The following is an 18,917-nucleotide window of genomic DNA, read 5'->3' as shown; positions in this document are numbered from 1 at the left end:
AAATATGTTTGTAAATGTCTTAACAACAGGGATAGACTTGTCAGATCTCTTCAACCTCACATAGAGAACTAAATGATTCAAATTTAATAATACACAGAAAGATTACCATTACTCGGTTAGTTCAGCTTCCCTCTCCCATCCAAGTTTGAAGGCACCACAATGGGCAATAGATGTCTCCGAGTGTTAGCGCTGACAGTTGCTTTAAAATTTGAGCTGTCAATATAACCTAACAACTGATACTGATAAGGCAAGATATATAGCGTAAAGAAAACCCAAATGATAAAGAGAGTTCTGGGAGTCAAAATCAGTAAAATTAACTTGATCTTCATTGGATACCTATATTGTTCTATAACTTGACTTGACTCTATAACTTAATATTTAATTACGAGAAACTGCAGAATCTTATAGAAATATCTCTCTGTTGTAACAAACTACCACTTGAAATCTTTTCTGTCGATACTTCTTCAAATGACTTATTGCTTAATCAATGGCACTATTCTAAAATATAACTTGAATGAGACTTAAGATACTCTTAAGCAGATGGATAAATTAAAGCACTTTGAAGTTATGTAATAGCACTTTTTATTAAATTATAATAGCTCAAAAGTATAAAAAGAGGAATCCGTATTTTTAAAGCTGAATTGAAATCACGTTAATACATTAAGTTATAACGATGTGGCCCATTACTCAAGGCAAAAACAATTGTGTTCCTTAATGAGATATAATGGGATTTAATGAGATTAAATTGATTAAACAAGGTTACTGCGTTGCAGACAAAAGTAGTCATTTTGTGAGAGCTTATTTGATTTAATATCAGAGATAATTAGAAGCAATCATACCACGTCAATTAAGGCAACTAAATATATGAATATATATAAATTAAATTAATTAAAATAACTATTTGTTCTATTGTCTTGAATTGCCTTCAATAACTATACTTTAACTATATTTTATATGACGAGACGAGACAAGACAAGAAATCTATTTCAAAAAGTGAAACAGGTAATAGTGAATTTGTGGACTATAACATAGTTCGGCCAAATATTGATGTATAATTCTTGGAACACTACTATCAGGAATTGAATCCTATATCCTTAAGTTACTATCTTCGTGACTTTATCGATAAGAAAAAAATTCAGATCAGTACCGCTGGATATGGTGTTATTTCAAATGATTAGTTTTCAGTTATTTATTATATTTAATATTTTAACTCCTAAGAGAAGCATAAGGCCTTTATAGTTAACATGGCGTAAAAGGCTTTAGAACTCAATTGTACAACTTGGCTTATTTTTAAGGTGACCATTTATCACAGCTAAATTACAAAATAATTTACATAATTGATTAACTACGGATCCGCTGTTCGGCCACAAAACTTTTGTATACTGACGCTGTTAGCGTAATTTTTGTAATAGTATTTAAATATCTATGATGAAGAGTTAATCTGAAGCATACTACTCGTGAGATAGTTATACAAAAGATGAAATTAATGTCAAAAAATTAATCTTTTATCATATGTTTTTCTTCGCTCCTTTGACAACCAAATTCCGAACTCTTTTTTTATCATCAAAAAATACCAAATAGATTAGTTGTATTATTTATTTGTGCTTTATATCCATTTAAAATTTGATACCTCATATACGAATACTTTTTATATACCTAAGTGGTCGGTTTAGTAAAATGATTCTGTGGACAGATTCTTATAACTATTCGGGTTCTTACCTATAGATTTTTATATAAAATTATAGATAAATTCTAAGTTCGTCTCACACAAATAATGTTAATCGAATGAAATAAAGTGCGATTGATTGGGGCTATTAGGTGACATGTGTATAGACTGCTGAGAATGAGGTCATATTTTTAAATATGAAGCTATATGAAATCTTAGATCAAAGAAGTTATTAAAAATATTAAGTGGAAAAATGTATGTAAACACCAACTTTGATTAGTAACATTAGTAAATTTATCTTGTGGAATGGTTAATTTATCTGGTAGTTTTATTAGTTAAGATTTAATTTTATATTGCACAAATCTCTGTAAATATTATATGAACTAACAAATATATATACTTTATGTTTTTAGAATTTATTTCCATATTTTTAAATGTGAGAGCAATGTGCAGAAAGAATAAAAAACGAATTGAAGTTTAACATAAAGTAGAAAGTCGTCAACTTAAGTGGATTGGTTATGTGTCAAGAAGTTGAGAATTCTCAAATGCATCCTAAAAGTAAAACCAGAAGAAATAATGCCTACTACTTGGTAAATACTAACAAAAAGTTAAAATTTCAGAGAAAATAAAATGTACAGAACCAACAAGAATGGAAGATATTCGGTGAGACTCATTTCATGCTGAAACGGGAATAAACAAGGTTTCATTAAGTGTGAGTAGAAAAAGTAGAAGTTAAGAAAAAGAAGAAGAAGAAAAAGAATTAGGAGAAGAAGAATAAAAAGAAGAAGAAGAATAATAAGTAAAAGACGAAGAAGAAGCAGAAGAAGGAGAAAAATGCATTGGCAAAGTTAAAGACAATTTTTCACTGTAATTCTTCTACTATTAACTATAGATCAAAATTTAATTTTTCGTAAAATTCATAGTAATTGCTTCCATCAACATTGGAAACTATTTGGATTACATTATTTTAAATTGAAAATATGCATAAAAATATTTGAATTCCAATTATTAGAGATAGCAAATCTTATGCATAATTTCCTGCCAACTTATCTCTGGCGTTGCAACCAAAAGTGTGGTTTAAAGTTTGAAAATATGCGCTTAAAGTGAATAAAATTTAATTCTACTAATTTCTTTCCATAAGCTCCACAGCAGTGCCACTTGTGCAATCCAAATTCTACCTTAACAAAAACAATAAATCTTTGAAATTCTAACTTACTGCCATAAACCAATGTTATTTAAGAGTTCCACTAGATAACGGATGGTGCTCCTACATTGTTACGGTACATCAAGGACACTAGCGTATCCAAGTGCATACTATACTCCGCCATAGAAAACAATGCAATGGCGAATATCTCGAATAAATTCAGTGAAATTCTCCAAACCGAAAACCAATTGAATTTGTTCCTTCGCCCGAGTTTGCATTTCGATATTTTTAGAAATTGTCTTGTGTGATTTTCGCTTGAAGGAGTTTATCACTCTACGAGTAGTAGTTCTGCGAAACGAAGAAGGAATCGTAATAATAAAGTGCATGTTGATAGTTTACCAAGTAGGAAGTTCTACTTCCGCTTCCATTTCGATTCATTGATTTTTCAAGATGCCAGCTCAATTTTTACGATGATATTTTCAATTCGGTTTTTTTTTGCTTTATTGAGTTTTGGTGCTGTTTGCAAAATGCAAATGAAAACGAAATTCTGAAAGAAAATTAAAGAAACGCAGCTCGAATTGCGTCAAGTAATGAGACAGAGTGCATATCCTTATTCATTGTGGAGGAGTTTTCCATTGAATGGGAATTCGTCTGTGTGCTGCATAAAAATGTGCAGAAAAGAAAGAAAATGAGGCTTTAACTTTTCAAATATATATTGCAAAAGTTTATTGACATTTTTCATTGCAGCTTAATACAAAAGTAATAGATAAGTTAAGTGGATTCACTCATTTGCCTAAGTCATAGCCCTTAACTTATAGTCCTCAACTGTTGGGTTCCTATTATATTGAACTGAAGCTTAATTTAAGAAAAAAAGCATGAATAAATATGTTTTAATTGACGATTGAAATGATAGCGAAAGACTAGTAGTCCCATTAAAGTACAGATTTACCCAACAATAACGGAATTCTTAATACTGAAAACATTGTACCATAAAAAAAAATTTCACCACATAAAGAATTATTCATTCTGGAAAAAATATTCTTTTGAATTGCAACCAAACAGTTTTCAATTCCAACACAAAGTAAGAATTAAAATTTTTAAGTGAAAAAAATTACATACCTGAACGTGCGCCACTATCACACGAATTAAGCCGCTGACTAATGGTCGTATCAAAACTGCGAAATCTCGACATACCCATGCTGGGTGGCGGTCCTTGATTGCCAACAATAACAGCACCACTGCTACCGACGCGATTAAATTGTGATTTACGGGAACGTCCTAAAATATTCTGACTTTTCGAACGTTCAAAGGAGCGTTCATGTCGTGTGCGCGGTGAATACTTAACACTTGTGCTGGCTACGCTGTATGCAGGTGGCGCTTCTTTAATAGATGCATTTAGGTAGGCTGTCGTTTGGGGTTGCTGGTATTTGGGTGAACTATCGCGACTGCGTAAGCTACCGCTACTGCCACCACCAGAATCTTTTTTCGTTAGATAGTTTGGAGAATTGCCAGTCAGTGTGCTAAAGTTGGGAGAGCGATCCCGCTGTTGTATTGGACGCTCCGAGAGATTACCATCAAAGCTACGTGAAAAAGTCTCCACATATGTATCTGTTGGTGTAGGTCGACGTGTATCATACTCAAAGCTACGTGAAAATACCATACCCTTGCCGCCATTATTCATGCCGACATGTAGACTAGTGTTTGGTAATGATTGTTGTTGTTGTGGCTTAAGTTGTGGTTGTCGTGTAGAGACTGTTTTTCGTCTATCAAAATGTTTCGTTTTGCTGCTATCTTGAAAAGCAGGTGGAGGTGAGAGTATAGGCGTTATGGGAGGTGGTGATTCGGCATCATTTAAATTTCTAACTGGTAAGAAACCCGGACGCTCATTTAATAAACTTGCTAATTGTGGATCTACAATTCGATACCCGGGTCTTAAAGTCGGATCACGTGACGCATTACTGAGGCGTGCCTCATTACGTTGTATCAGTTCTTCTACTTTGCTGCCCATATACTTGTTACCCATATACACACTGGGATCGGCTAGTGAATGTTGATGTTGTAGTAGTGCTTGACGTGCCATATCCGAACGTCTTGTATTGTCTATTTGTATAACGCGTATAGTGTTGCGTTGCATATCACCGTTTTGATGTGCATAATTAGCGCGACGATAACCCCGATTTTCGTCATTACCACGTTTCGTATTAACTTGTACCCAACCGGATTTATTAAGAAATATTTCTTCTTTCGAAGTTGGCGCGACAGTTTTACGCGAACCCGTCGATAAACCGCCATAATAGTGCTCGCCAAATAGATAGGTAGGCATATGCATACCACTTGCATTGCCAGCATTTGTGCCTGCTGTACCACCACCACCGCCGCCCCCCATATGATAGTGCATTCTACGTGCTTCCAGTTTTTCGTTAAAGCTGCGTGTGGATGCCTCCAAACTTTCGCGACGCTTGGCAACGTATTGTTGAAATGCGGATAAATGTGGTATAGTCTCGTTACTGCTTACATTTGCCGCTAAGTTGGTTTGCTGATCCGATTGTGCATCGAACTCATGTCGTCGACTATGGTATTTGGAAGGACTTGCACGCAAGCGACTGCGTCGCTTTTTCGGTGGTAATGCTGGTAATGGTAAGGTGCTTACATCGATTTTATCATGCGTTGAAGATGATAATTCGTCGTTTTGTGATTCTCGCGTAATTGAATCTCGAGTCAAATGGCTATCATCCGATTGTGCTTCACTTGAATCGAGACAGGAGTAATCCTGTCGCTGTAGAATTGGTCGTTTTGTTTGACTGTCGTGCGATTGTGTGTGCAAAAGTTGAGTTGTGGTTATTGTAGGCAAAGTGCTTACGGTACTGTAAATAGAAAAAGTATTTTACTTTATTAATGAAAATCTTAATTTTATTTTGCAACAAATGAATTGTACTTAAAACAGTCTACAATATGCAAATATAGTTTTGAATATATTAATTCATAGATTAGTTATAAGCTTTATTAAATGAATGATGATGCTATGTATAGTATACTTTATGTTTGTCTTTTAAGTCCTGTTTTGCTAAATCCTTAAAGGAAATTTAAGTTATAATTAAAGCAAATTATACATGTAGAAAAATGATTCATATCGACATTTATAAATTCTTAACAAAAGAACTGTTGGGAAGCAACTAGCAGGTGCGACTCTTACGCGTCATTCACAAGATAGTTCTCTTATCTTATCTTACCTTCTATACTAAGGTCATTCGTGTCGATGAGTACCTTCTCACACTCGCTCGACGGTATCTCATCCGGCAGCATTAGTCTTTCTGCCAAACAGAGCATAAAAAACGCAGTAAATAGTGAATAGACGATATTAAAAATATCAGTTCTAGTCAAAAAAAAGATATTGTACTAAGTGAAAGAATAGTCCTAGATACCTAACTAGAAGGTCTGACATAAATGTAATATGATGGATTAAAAATATTTATTTGAAACTATTATTCCTTAATGGACTGTTGCTGAAGAAAAAATAAAATTGAAACCAAAAATATCCCCAGCTAAAATATTTGATAATTTTCAGTAAAGTAAACATTAATTTCCGTTAGGTTACATATGAAGATGAATCTGCAAATAGTTTCATTATGCCGAATAGGACTTTTCTTGTCAGTTGTCAGCCAGTATAGTAATTTAATGTTCTACACATTGAGGATCACTCTAATTTCGAATCTAACAGTTCTTTAGTTATGGTGGCAGAACATCAGCTACTCTACCGCTTTCTAATATTAATAATGATTTCTCATATCACATTCTTAGCAACGGACCTCCAGAAAATTCCAGAAATATTTTGTTGTTAATGATGACAAACTGATAGACTGTCACGACTGAACTTTCCTTAAATTTTTTTTATTAGTCAAAGTTGGACAAAGTCACAAAGAAAATGTGTGAATGTTTCATCGTCGTCTAAGTTTTCTTTCTTTTCTATAAAAAGTGTGGAACAGATAGCGCACATTCTCTGCGTATGATTGTATACACTAATGACTTGAAAGAGCTAGGACGTAGGAGTATTAACATGATCCCAGTTATATCGTACCTTTTGTCTTTTGTACAAAAACCTAATCAACTGATAAAAGAATTAATTTAAGCTACTTATCTTTTTGAGAATTTTATGGGTGACTCTTGTATTAATTTCTGATATTTTTTGATACCCAAGACGAAATTTTCCTTTTACTTTAGCATCAGTAATAGATGTCCAGCTAACAATCGCTGTTTATCTGTATAATAAGTGAGAACATAATAATCCATCCCCTCTTTCTTCGCATAGGTTACATGAGTCGTTGGTCACTGTGCTCACTTGGTCGTGGCCAACAAGAAAATATCACAGGATACAATTTCAAAAATGTGTGTCCTGCACAAGTTAATAATAAGTGAGGACTTCATAATCCTTGCTCTTCCTCTTCGCATAGGTTATAAAAGCCGTTGGTTTCTGTAGCGACCAACTAGATTGTTAGGCAATAAAAAAGTTTCACTATTATGGGTCCTGCTCCGATTAATTAGTTTTCAAATTTTACAGGGATTAGCAAAATTTCTGAGTTATGGAATTTTGACGCTAACAATTTTAATTTTTGCGCTAATGTTCTAATTTTGCCGAATAATTTGTGCTTTTTGAGGAGAGAACATACGTATACTCTATTATATATGGTAGATACTCTATTATATAGATTATACTCATATAGTTTATAGCTCTATCGGTGCACACTATTAATTTCTTATCACTTTGAACCGAAAGTAGGCATCGCATGTGTGGTGAATATATATGTTGAATCTTCAAAAATAATTATTTAAAGCGCTTTCGCATATCTAATAAATTTAATTGTCACTTTAGTTGCACATTATAATAAAATATTAATTAAACTCTAATTAAAATGTTTTATTGTTGTTCGAGTTGCGGTCTTGACATATTTTTACAAGAAAATAAAACCAAAACAGTTCTTTTGAAACAAATGATGAGGGCACATTAATTTTATTGCTATTAGGGGACATTAATAAATTATCACAACCCCACAATTCCGTAGTTTTTTAAGTAATAAAAAATACAAGCCGAAAAAAAACAGTCTGTCTCCATATGCACAAAATCTTCATTCTCCGCATGTTAATGTCTGTACAGAATACACGAGCATATATCTGTGCTTAGAACCATTCCCATTAACATGTAATACGCATTTGTGGACTAAAGAATGGAGCGTTCTGTTCTGTCATCTTGGAATGTTTTTGAAGTGACCAATTCAAATTGTTGCCATTTTCTGCCATTTTATGCCAGAGGCAAGCCATTTTATGCTTGTAAGAGTATTTCATTGAGAATTTGTGTGCGAAACTCACCATATAAGGATATAAGGATATATGCGTGTATGCGTTTGTATGTATGTTCGTTGGCATTGTTGGCTGTGTTGGCACTTTCGTTTATGTGTTAATAACAATTACGTACGTATCAGTCGTTATGGAGCATGTAAACTCATTACAAAACTGCTCAAAAACATTCAACAACAAAATAAAACAGCAATTTGTAAGGATAACGATACAAGTGAACTTTTACTTGTAGTGCCCGCAGTGTCCTTAATTGTAATTTATAGTTAAACTTTTAACATTTATAAACTCATATTAAGTGTCTTGATTAAATTAAAATATTTCATAATTAAATTTTTTGTTTCTTGAAGGAAAATATAAGAAATATTGCGACATATATTGAAATTAAAGAATATAAGACGGAATAAAATTTTTAAATAATTTATATGGTTACAGGCTCCTCGGGGAGGTATACAGATCTGAGGTCAATTATTGCTTAGTGTGATGAAGTGATAAACAATAATCTAGTCAAGGCGCAAAGAGGGGTTTTGAAGAAACCTCGCAGTTAATACAGAGTAAAAGTGTTCAGGTGCACTGACTCAACTAGCCTCAACATAATAATATATTTAATATTGTCATATTGTGAATATTATATGCAAATACTAATATTTAAATATAATTGATATTCTAATGGACCTATTCTGTGTACTTTATAAACTTGTCAAACATTGACACTTGTCAAAATTGACTGCTGTAAAGGTTTTGGTATTCTGTGACATAAATAAAAAGCTCTTTTCCTTGTTAGTTGTCAATATGGTACTATAAATGCTGTTGACAACTATTAAAATATGCTCTTTTAAAGCATTTTTTATTTTTCGCATGCATGACAAATATTCTTAACTAAAATATACGCTCTTTACAAGCATATTTTTTATTGTTATTTGAATGCATGAAAAATGCTTTTGGCAACTTAAAATATGTGCTCTTTACAAGCATTTTTTACGAACAGTTACGAACAGTTACGAACAATTACGAATAGTTTTCTATACAAAACACTTTACACCATAGTGTGGTGAGAAGCACTAGGTACTTGAGCTTTAAAATTTGTCAAGATGTGTCCAGAATACCAAAAAGCTTTCTGCTTTATAAAAATCAAAAATTTTATTAAAGAATTTGACAAATCTGTCAAGTGCACAGAATAGGTCCGTAAATGTAACTTCTTTTACCAAGTTTGCTAAAAAGTTATGAAAAGGAGTGACAAGAGCACACATCCTTATCTGATATCACTAATCCTTAAACTCTGAGAGCGTCATTATACAAAACTTTACGCGGAATATATAGTTCACGCTTTTATGAATTATGATATATTAAATTTTATTGTGGAGTAGCAACACTAAAAAACGCCAGAATAATCATTGTAAAATAATGTTTGGTATAAAAGTCACACCATCTCTTGGGATATCCAAAAAATATATTACACATTCAATACTTGTGATTTGATATAAAAATTCTTCCAAACTAACTTCTTTTACTAATTTTACCAATTACTTGCTGCTCAGTTACGAAAAGGAGTGATACATCCTTGTGTGATATTTCTAGTTCTCAAAAACTAAGAATAGCATTATGCAACTGAGCATTTTTAATGATTTTATTTTAATCCATACATTTAAGATAAAGAAATCTGTTGCTGATCCATTTATAGCAATTAGAGAGAATGAGTACCATCATTTTGAAATTCATATCCCAAAAGCAGTAAATACTGTTCTCTAAATGATTCATTTCCTTGAGATTATACAACAGCCTGACGACACCCTCTCAGATAACCGCTAAATATTTTGTAAGAAGCTTGTTCAAGCCTGTTGTGAATGGCTTGATTGAACTTTGCAGTTTCTCTTAGACCCTTATAGTTTGGTTTTTACATATGTGGTTTACATATGGATTTTTTAGGTTTTTGTTATATTTTTTTATGATGGATTTGTATGTATAGTATACACATATATTAATATTAATGTGTGTTAAGAAAAAATTTAGGTGTTAAATTTATTTAATGTATTGAAAAGTTTTTTCACTATTTGGAAAATAAAAAATTTTGAATTTCTACAAAAAATTATAAATTATATATATTTGTCAGTTAAACCATATATACTTGTATATAAATAAAGAAATATGTATCACAAATATATTCTATTTTTATATGTTTTATACGGTATAATTATATTTTTTTTGTATAAAAAATAATATTAAATTGAATTTTAATATTCGCTTTGACGAAAAAAACTAAATTCTTAATAAAAAACTGTTGTTTTCATTAGAGAGATATCACGAATAAAATTTTATTTTTTAATTAATTGTATTGTTACGAGTTTCGAGTATTGCCAAATCATAAGTGCTCTTGGAATTATTTCGGATGTAATTATTCTTAAATAATTTTTTGCGACTGAAAGTACTGAGGATAGAACTCGTGCCCTGCTAAATTTAAAGCTAAGAGTCCGTGTTCATTAGCCAACTGACCCAAATCCGTACTTGATTTTCATGTTTGAGCTTAGAGTTTTAATAATTTGCTGTGAAAGTTCATTATCAAATTCAATATAATTAATGAATTATATTCTTATTTTTAATGGTTAAATTTTAATATTATTGGTTTGTAGAGACGTTATTTATTGTGTAATTTTATTTTTCTTTAAAAAGAATATTAATAATGTATTTAAAAAAAAATGGAAAAATTACTGCATTAATATGTAATAATTTGATTTTATTGTCATGACTATTTAACATGGCCAATAAAGGACAATTTATTCAACAAAACATAAATTATTATCATTCCATTTGCAAATCTCACATTTAGGCAACAAAATACGGATTTTATAATCACAATAATTCTAATGAATTTTCATAATAAAAAATATATAAATAAATTATTAAAGTTTACTCAATCTGCTAATCATGTCATGTAACCCTTTTTTACAAGTCAGCGAAATTTTATCATTTTTGCCCATTAACGAGATTTGATTATTTTTCCTTTCTTTGTATATTTTTAATGTGATTTGCATCGTTAAATTACGTGGGAATACAGGACATAAGAAATATTTTTGCATATATTTTAACTAAAAACTCAACCCTATTCTACGTTTTAGGTTTCCATTGTAAGCTTTGTCTTTTCCAACGTTGGCTTAGAAGAAAAATGAGCTCATTTATGTAAGGAATGTTCACAACATAAAATATTGAATTCTTAGGGAAGTCCTTAAGCCAATTTCCGCTATTGAAAACCATTTGATATTTTCTGCAAAAACCTTTGTAAAAAGGATAATAAATAAGTAAAGAAAAAGGGATATATAAATTATTTTGTAGAGTTACCTGCTGTAACTGAGGATAAAAGGTATTTTATTAAAATTAAATTTTAGCATAAATGCCAAAATGGGTTTTATAGCCGACGGGTGAAATTTTATACAGAAATATGGCAAATAAAAGGGCTCATGTGGCTCCTCTATTTGAAACTAATATGGTGAAGTTTATATATCGAAAAACTAGTGTTTTTACAAATTTTTTTTTTGTGTAATATAAATAATTGATATATTTTTCTGTTTTTTATATTCATTTCAATAAAAAATTGTATTGGGAATATTTAATTGAAATTATCAGTTTTTACTTACGCTAAATAAATACGCTTTATATATATATTAATAAATTTAACAATAAATATTAATAAAAAAATAATAATGATTTTATTATAAATATTTTTTATTATATTGTCTTTATTTAATTAAATTATAAAAATATCTTCCTACGAGGGGAGAGTACGCTTACGAGGGAATGTGAGCGTAAATACGCTCACATATGATTTTGGTTGTTTTAGAAGGAGTAACGCATTTCTTATTCCGCATATCAGATTTAAATCAAATTGTGTGGCTATTAAAAGAGAAGATATTTAAAAGATCTATAGTTGATCAGGCTTAGATTAATTACCATCAAGTTATATCTATTTATTTTATATAAATAAAACGTGAAACTCAATTTAAAACCGATTATTATAATTTACCAAAAGTTCGTCATCGTTATGATTTCTAATTTTAAATATTATATATAATAAAATTTTAGATATCCGTGAAGATGTTGGTGAAAACTAAAGAAACTTTTGGTAAATGGTAAAATAAATAATAACAAATTTTTGTATCCACAGAAAAAGACCTAAGTAGTGTAAAACAAAAACATTCAGAAAAAAATAGTGAATGATTTTATAATAAAAAAATTTGAATTAATAAAGAATTTGACAGTCTGCATCATCACTTCATCAAAAAAAATTTCAAATCTTCCTATAACAAGTTTAACACATGCTATTATGCTATGAACAAACCAAGAAGATTGCTACTGACACATCTTCACTTGAGATACATTCACAATTTTCTCACAGAAACTTTTTTTATAGCATCGAATGCCAAAAAAGATATATGTTAAAAGATATCTAGCTAAAAACTATCCTGTGCACATAAGCAACTAAACTTTTGAGTAAATAATTCCAAATTAATTGAAATGGTATAGATCATCTGTAATAATGATTTTATTTACAACCAAGAGAAGGTCATCTGAAATATTCAATGGAACAGTAATTCAATTAAAACTTATAAAAAATGTCTGAAACCCAACGCGGAACAATAAGAGCATGGATCACATAATTAGCTCAAGATATTTATTGTACATGCCTAATAATACATTGTGGGTAATGGGATTTTGTTGGGACTATAACGAACCCAAAGTAAGTCTACGTAGACTTTATCGAAGACTCACCGTTAAGCCTAACCTTATCAAATACAATATTTAAAAACAGTGACCTGATATAGAAAAAATATATTATTAAAAATAAATTTTTATCATTATTTATTTAAGATATTATTTATTACCTTCTGATAACTTTTGTCATTGTCATACATCTTAAAAAATAATAATAGAAAAATGTGAATTATTCATGAATTGCTTTATGAATCACTTGAGATACTTAAGTTACAAACTAACTTACTTAAGCATCAATGAAAAATATTTATTTTATTAGATATTATGGAAATTGTTGTTCTAGAAATATTGTACAAAATTTTATAAAAGTCTAAAATAACCATAAATAAAAAAAATTTTAGTCTCCTTTTACCATTAAGTTTTTACCATCTCCTTTTACCATTAAGTTTTGAATATTCATTACTTTTCTTTCCTTAAGGCCAAAGTAAAAAATTGATTTTGCTTAAAATCGTATCAAGCAATTAAGTTAATTACACATAATTTATGCGCCTAATTAGTTAAAATTAAGAGGTGTGTAAACACTTAAAGCTTATTTGCTTAATGCGTTATTAAATTAAGTAGCCTTTTTGAAGGAAAAACACCAGCAACTCAGCTTTTGTTACCGATGCCAGCAAGGTATGCCACTGTGGCGAATAATTTAAGTTGATGCTGGATAAGGAATGGCGAACCTTTTCAAAACAATATGGCGCACAAGGAAGTGTTTAATTGTATGAATTATAAAATCAGATAAAATAAAAAAAAATTTTAGTTAAGCTTGTATTTTCACATGAACCTAGTGAATAAGGGAGTGCTAAGCAATAAAGCTTCTTTTTTTAGTTACACTTGAATATAATTAACTGATCAGACAAAAAAATATGTATTTGTAGGTACTGATAATACAGAAACCTTTTTGTGTATTTTAGAAAATACAATATACAGTTTTTTATGTTTTATTATTTGTCAGGCAGTTGCTTTAATGTTTCAGAGTTTATTCATTAGTTTTTAATTGTTTTTCTTTAATTATTACCAAGAAGTGGGTTCTGGATAGTAGATAACAAAGCCTGACAACTGTGATTTTACGGATTCAAGACACACTACTTCTTTGAAAAAATTTTAGGTAAGTTTCTGTTTCAGGACCTGAAATCATCGCATTGTTTAAATAAAACAGACAATACTTTAAGTGTTCAAAGTGATATCAAAACAGGATTTGAAATAGGAGAATCTAAAACGGAACATTCATCTTCTAGCAACAGCCGGACAGTAACAAAGATTTTGACATCCGATATAAATCAAGAGCTATTAAGATAGCTTTTATTTTATTTATGATCACTATTTTCGTATATGATTATCTGCATTAGTAGGTATATTAAAATGTGTCAAATTATATGGGGTTATTAAATTTGTGATTACTAGAGTAAACGTGATTAAAAAGTATTTATGACTAAGACACGATCAAGCTTTTATTTCAATATTTTTTTTTGGATCTAGTCATTAGGTGTTGAATACAATATCTTTCAAATGTCCTCTTCGCGACATTGCACAATACAGGACCCTTTTGGGATACTTTTGGATAATTTGTCAGGACATAGCTACCAATAGCACAACTATAATTTAAAAGATATTATAAGTTTACTAGCTTTGTGAATTTTAACATAAAAAAATCCATTACATGTGACTAATCGCATGTAACGGTCCATCCCTATCTTTAATTTAACGCCTAAAAGATTGGAAATCATGTAACTGTAATGATCGAAACTGAAGGGATGTGTTGTACCTTAGCCATGCTCAAAAATGTACAGGCTTGTTATACCGTCTGATTAAATGCCACCAAATGATATACAGTTATACAGTGACTTTTGGTGAATATATTAACCTTTCGACTGTTACTCAGGAAGTTTTATTATTGTTGGTGCGGCAGTTTTCTTAATATGCCCACCAAACGAAAAATTAACTCCATTCGTCATGATAATTTGACGCAATACGAAATTCGTTGTCACTGTTTTTATAGGTTGTCACGATCCACATAAGAAAGTGGCAAACCTGAAAATTAACAAAGGTTCTCTTGGACGACAGTTGTGATTGACATATGCCACTAAAACTGTGCTGCCAAATCAAGATAATGAAATGGATAATCTTTTGGTACATTTACTAGGTACATTTTAATAAATTTTAAATACTGCCCGAAAGTTATTAATAAAACAGTTGTAATATTTAGCTACACATATTTTTTATTTGAATATAATTAATTGAATAAATTAATTCATACAATGAATGCTGTGTGGTTATTTCCTTATTTTATGTAAAACTTTTATTTTTTTTTAACAATTATACAAATATAATTCTTAACCCACAAGTGTATTATTTAAAAAATAATATATCAATTGTTTAAAACATAAATCTTATATATAGTTTCATTAATAATTGTTTAAATAAACGTTATAATTTGCTTCAACTCCGGAGAACATGTTCCATATCACTAATATCTAAGCATGATATTTTTATCATTTAAAAATTTGCCCACACCTGCAATTGTCTAATGTACATGAACACGTTACTGAAGTGTGATTAATGTGGGTTTAAGACAAAAGATGGCTACACAATTTTGGTTTTCTAAAGGAATGTAGAATGTAGTTTCGAAAATGTTTTGTGGCTTCCAATGCCGAAGTTGAAGTGTTTTTGAAAACACTTTAATAACAATGAAATACCATTAAAGTATTTAAATGTTTTCATCTGTAAGAAAATGTTTTGTTGAAAATGTTAGGAAAATATTTATTTAAAACTATTATAGTAATTAACATTAATTATGATATTATTAAAAAAGTTGATTACTTTATAAGCATATATATAAAGTATTATTATTAAATTTGTTCAAAAATAAAAAATTGATACAAATTAGGCTTCAGTTTTAATATTAACATTAATAACATTATAATAATAATATTTATTATTTATTTATTTTGATAAACTAAATTATTTTAAAGTTAACTACGAATTAAGACTGGACACTAGGTCTTAGCTCTATATAATTAATAAATATATAGAATAATATATATAGAATATATATATAATATATTATTTATTGTCGTAAAAATTATTTTAATTATTAATTATTTATTATAATAATATTAATAATATTAAAATTTTCATATTCAAATATGACTTTAAACTTTTAAACAAATCAAAAGTGTGCAATAGTTTTTCCAAATGCAGAGAAAAAAAATGATATCAAAATAATATGTAACTTAATATGTAATTAATTCATTTATCATCAGCGAAGAAAATTCAGAATTATTCTTTAAAATTTAAGAAATAAGAACATGTGTTTTGTGAAAAAGAGAGGATCCACCAAAAAAAGCAATTCAAGTGTCCATGAAGTTATGAGGATCGAATTGTTAGTTATATTCTTGATGACTGTTCAATACTTTCTTAATAAAGTGCGATGGCTGATCTGTATGCGGAACTTCTGATACTATATCTACATTAAAAGTCATTTTATATTTGAATATGTATGCTTTTTGTGTAATACAATTACTTTTTGAAATTTGTCATACTATGCAAGGGTTGGCTTTTAATTCTTGGGCCTAACAATAAAAATACAGTAGCTAATTAGTGAAAATGGTTTTATTGTTTTTCGGAGTATTCTCCATGATGATGAATGCACTTTTGCATTTAATTGAACCAATTTTCGAAACAGTTTTACCATTTTGAAGTTAGTGTCTCCGAAACCAGGGTTTTTAATGGCTCAATGGGAGTGTAGAATAAAGCTCGCCACGCATCGTTTCTTAATGTTTGAAAATAAAAAAAAGTGATTGTGTGCCAAATTGGGACTGTGAGTCGGATGACCCAACAATTCGACTTACAATCGCAATACTGATGATGACTCTTAAGGAGAGTGGAATATAGAGTATAGTAACACAAAAAAAAATAAAAGTTTTTTTAAACGTTTAATTATTAAACGTTTAATTATTAAGAAGGGATCTACAGCCAGTTTAAAAATATATAAAAAATCATTTCTCTATAGAATTTCTAATGATTGATTATTATACAGCAATTACTCCTATTTATTTATTCATTTTATAAGAAAAGCATATTGAAAGTATATCTTATTGTTAAAAATACGGCGAAATATTAATTAATTTAAAAAAAAAACACCAATTCACTGTTTCCAAAATATTAGAAACGTTTGACTGCTTTATATAAAGGTAGAATATAAATTAAAATATATCAGAAATAAAAACCAGAATATAAATTAAATTTTGCATTAAGAACTTTCAGTCCCAATGGGTGTTGTCTTATTATTAAAAAAATAATTAAAATGCAATAGCTCAAGAAATTTTCAATTTTGTATCTTAAAATTTTCATTCAAGTAGAGTGAAATGCTTTTATATTTTCCTCAAAAAGAAAACTATCTCAACTACAAAACTTATAGTAAACAATTCGTGTGTTCTCAATTTAATCGAAAGTTTGCTTGAGATTTTTATGTCAACAATTGAAAAACTATGCTTCGAAATTTAATGAAAACTTTGAAGAGCATCGATAAACTACGAAAAATCAATTTTTAGAAAAATTTCACGAAATTTTCGATTTAAAAACTTAACAAAAAACAACAAAGGAAATTGCTTGAAAGAATTCAATGAACTTAATTTTTTATGAGCATCACGCGATGCACTGAAACAAAACACGTTTCATGCTCAACACAGTGGAAGAACACATCACATCATATGCACACATTTAAGACTTTGCACAGCTGGCTGCCCCCGGAATACGTACTTCAAAACTGCAAAGTTTTTATGTTTTAATCCTTCCTCTTCCTTCTTATTTGTTCTTTTGCAACGAAAATCATTATTTCGACGAAGTTGAGTAACATTCCATAATTCCGCCATCTTGTCGTGTGTTTACCTCATATGTTGCATGCCTTAAGGAGAGTTCTCTTCAGGAAGGATAATGCTAAATGCTCTTTATCTTTTTTTTTTTCTTTTGAATTAAAATACATAAATATTAACTTGAAGTTTAATTTTTAAAAATATAAAAATTTAGTTTTATCTGCGAGTTCAAGAAATCACTTTAACTGCTAAAATTATTTTAACAGTGCTTTATTATTTTAACGGGAAAAACATCATTGAAATTGACTATGTTCTTTAATAGTGAATTATTAAATTCTCAGCTCACGAACAGATATTCAGGCTTTCTGAAGATTGGGGTTATAATGGAAACTGCTTATTCAAGGACACTAAACAACTATTAGAACCTGTTATTAGAAACTACCCGGTAGACCTGTAGAACCTGATGGATAGGTACCGGGCAGGAAACGGATCGATCCGCCATCTGAGACGTCTCGAAGATATGGAGGCATGCCTGCAGACTGATTAATCCAAATGTATGACAGTCTTCGAAGACATTTTCGAACAAATTAACCAAGTAGGTATCTTTGAAAACATTTTGCGTACATGTCTCGAATGCGTTCATGTCTCGAAGACTGAATGCGTCCATGTCTCGAAGACTAGATGCGTCCATGTCTTGCATAGCGAATTTACTCGTAGCTAAATTAGAATTAAATTAAATTAAAAAGAGTGAATGAAATAGAAAATTTGAAATTTAATTTGCTTGTTCACTTTATTCTAATTGGCACTGATAATAACAATCACTATAATTAAATAGAGTAAGTAAAATATATACTATTTACATTAATGTTTTAAGCAATTGTTTTACAAATTTGCTTAATCATGCGGGTGCAGTGTCTCAAAGCCAATATCTTCAAAGACAACTTTTCCAACTGGGTAATGATGAACACAAAGTTCATAAAGCCCACTCTACATATAGTAAACAGTAATAGAGTAAGAAAAATGCTAATCAATAAATTATAAAGTTCCAAGTCACTGAGTTTCTAATTCGATTGGTTGCTAAAAGTTTTAACTCTTCATGAATCTACCTTCTTTGGACTACCAAATAATTGTTTGGTTGTTTAACACGGCAGTCCTGTTAAATCTACTCCGCACGATTTAAGAACTTCAGAAGATT

General features: G+C 30.0%; 1 protein-coding gene across 1 annotated transcript in view; it reads right to left on the bottom strand.

Annotated features, from left to right (window-relative positions):
- The window catches only part of LOC119677989, a 29,636-nt gene extending 11,854 nt beyond the window's left edge, over window positions 1-17,782 (bottom strand). Inside the window, exons 1-2 of the mRNA XM_038089600.1 lie at window positions 17,670-17,782; window positions 3,930-5,674 (exon numbers count right to left, since the gene is read on the bottom strand). Of these exons, the coding sequence (XP_037945528.1) occupies window positions 3,930-5,674; window positions 17,670-17,782 (1,858 nt within the window). The remainder of the gene's footprint in view (window positions 1-3,929; window positions 5,675-17,669) is intronic.
- Window positions 17,783-18,917: the final 1,135 nt, after the last annotated feature.

Source organism: Teleopsis dalmanni, chromosome 1 (assembly GCF_002237135.1).
Source record: "Teleopsis dalmanni isolate 2A chromosome 1, ASM223713v2, whole genome shotgun sequence".
NCBI lineage: Eukaryota > Metazoa > Arthropoda > Insecta > Diptera > Diopsidae > Teleopsis > Teleopsis dalmanni.
Note: the sequence above shows the minus strand (reverse complement) of the source record. Positions and strands in the feature narration are given on the sequence as shown.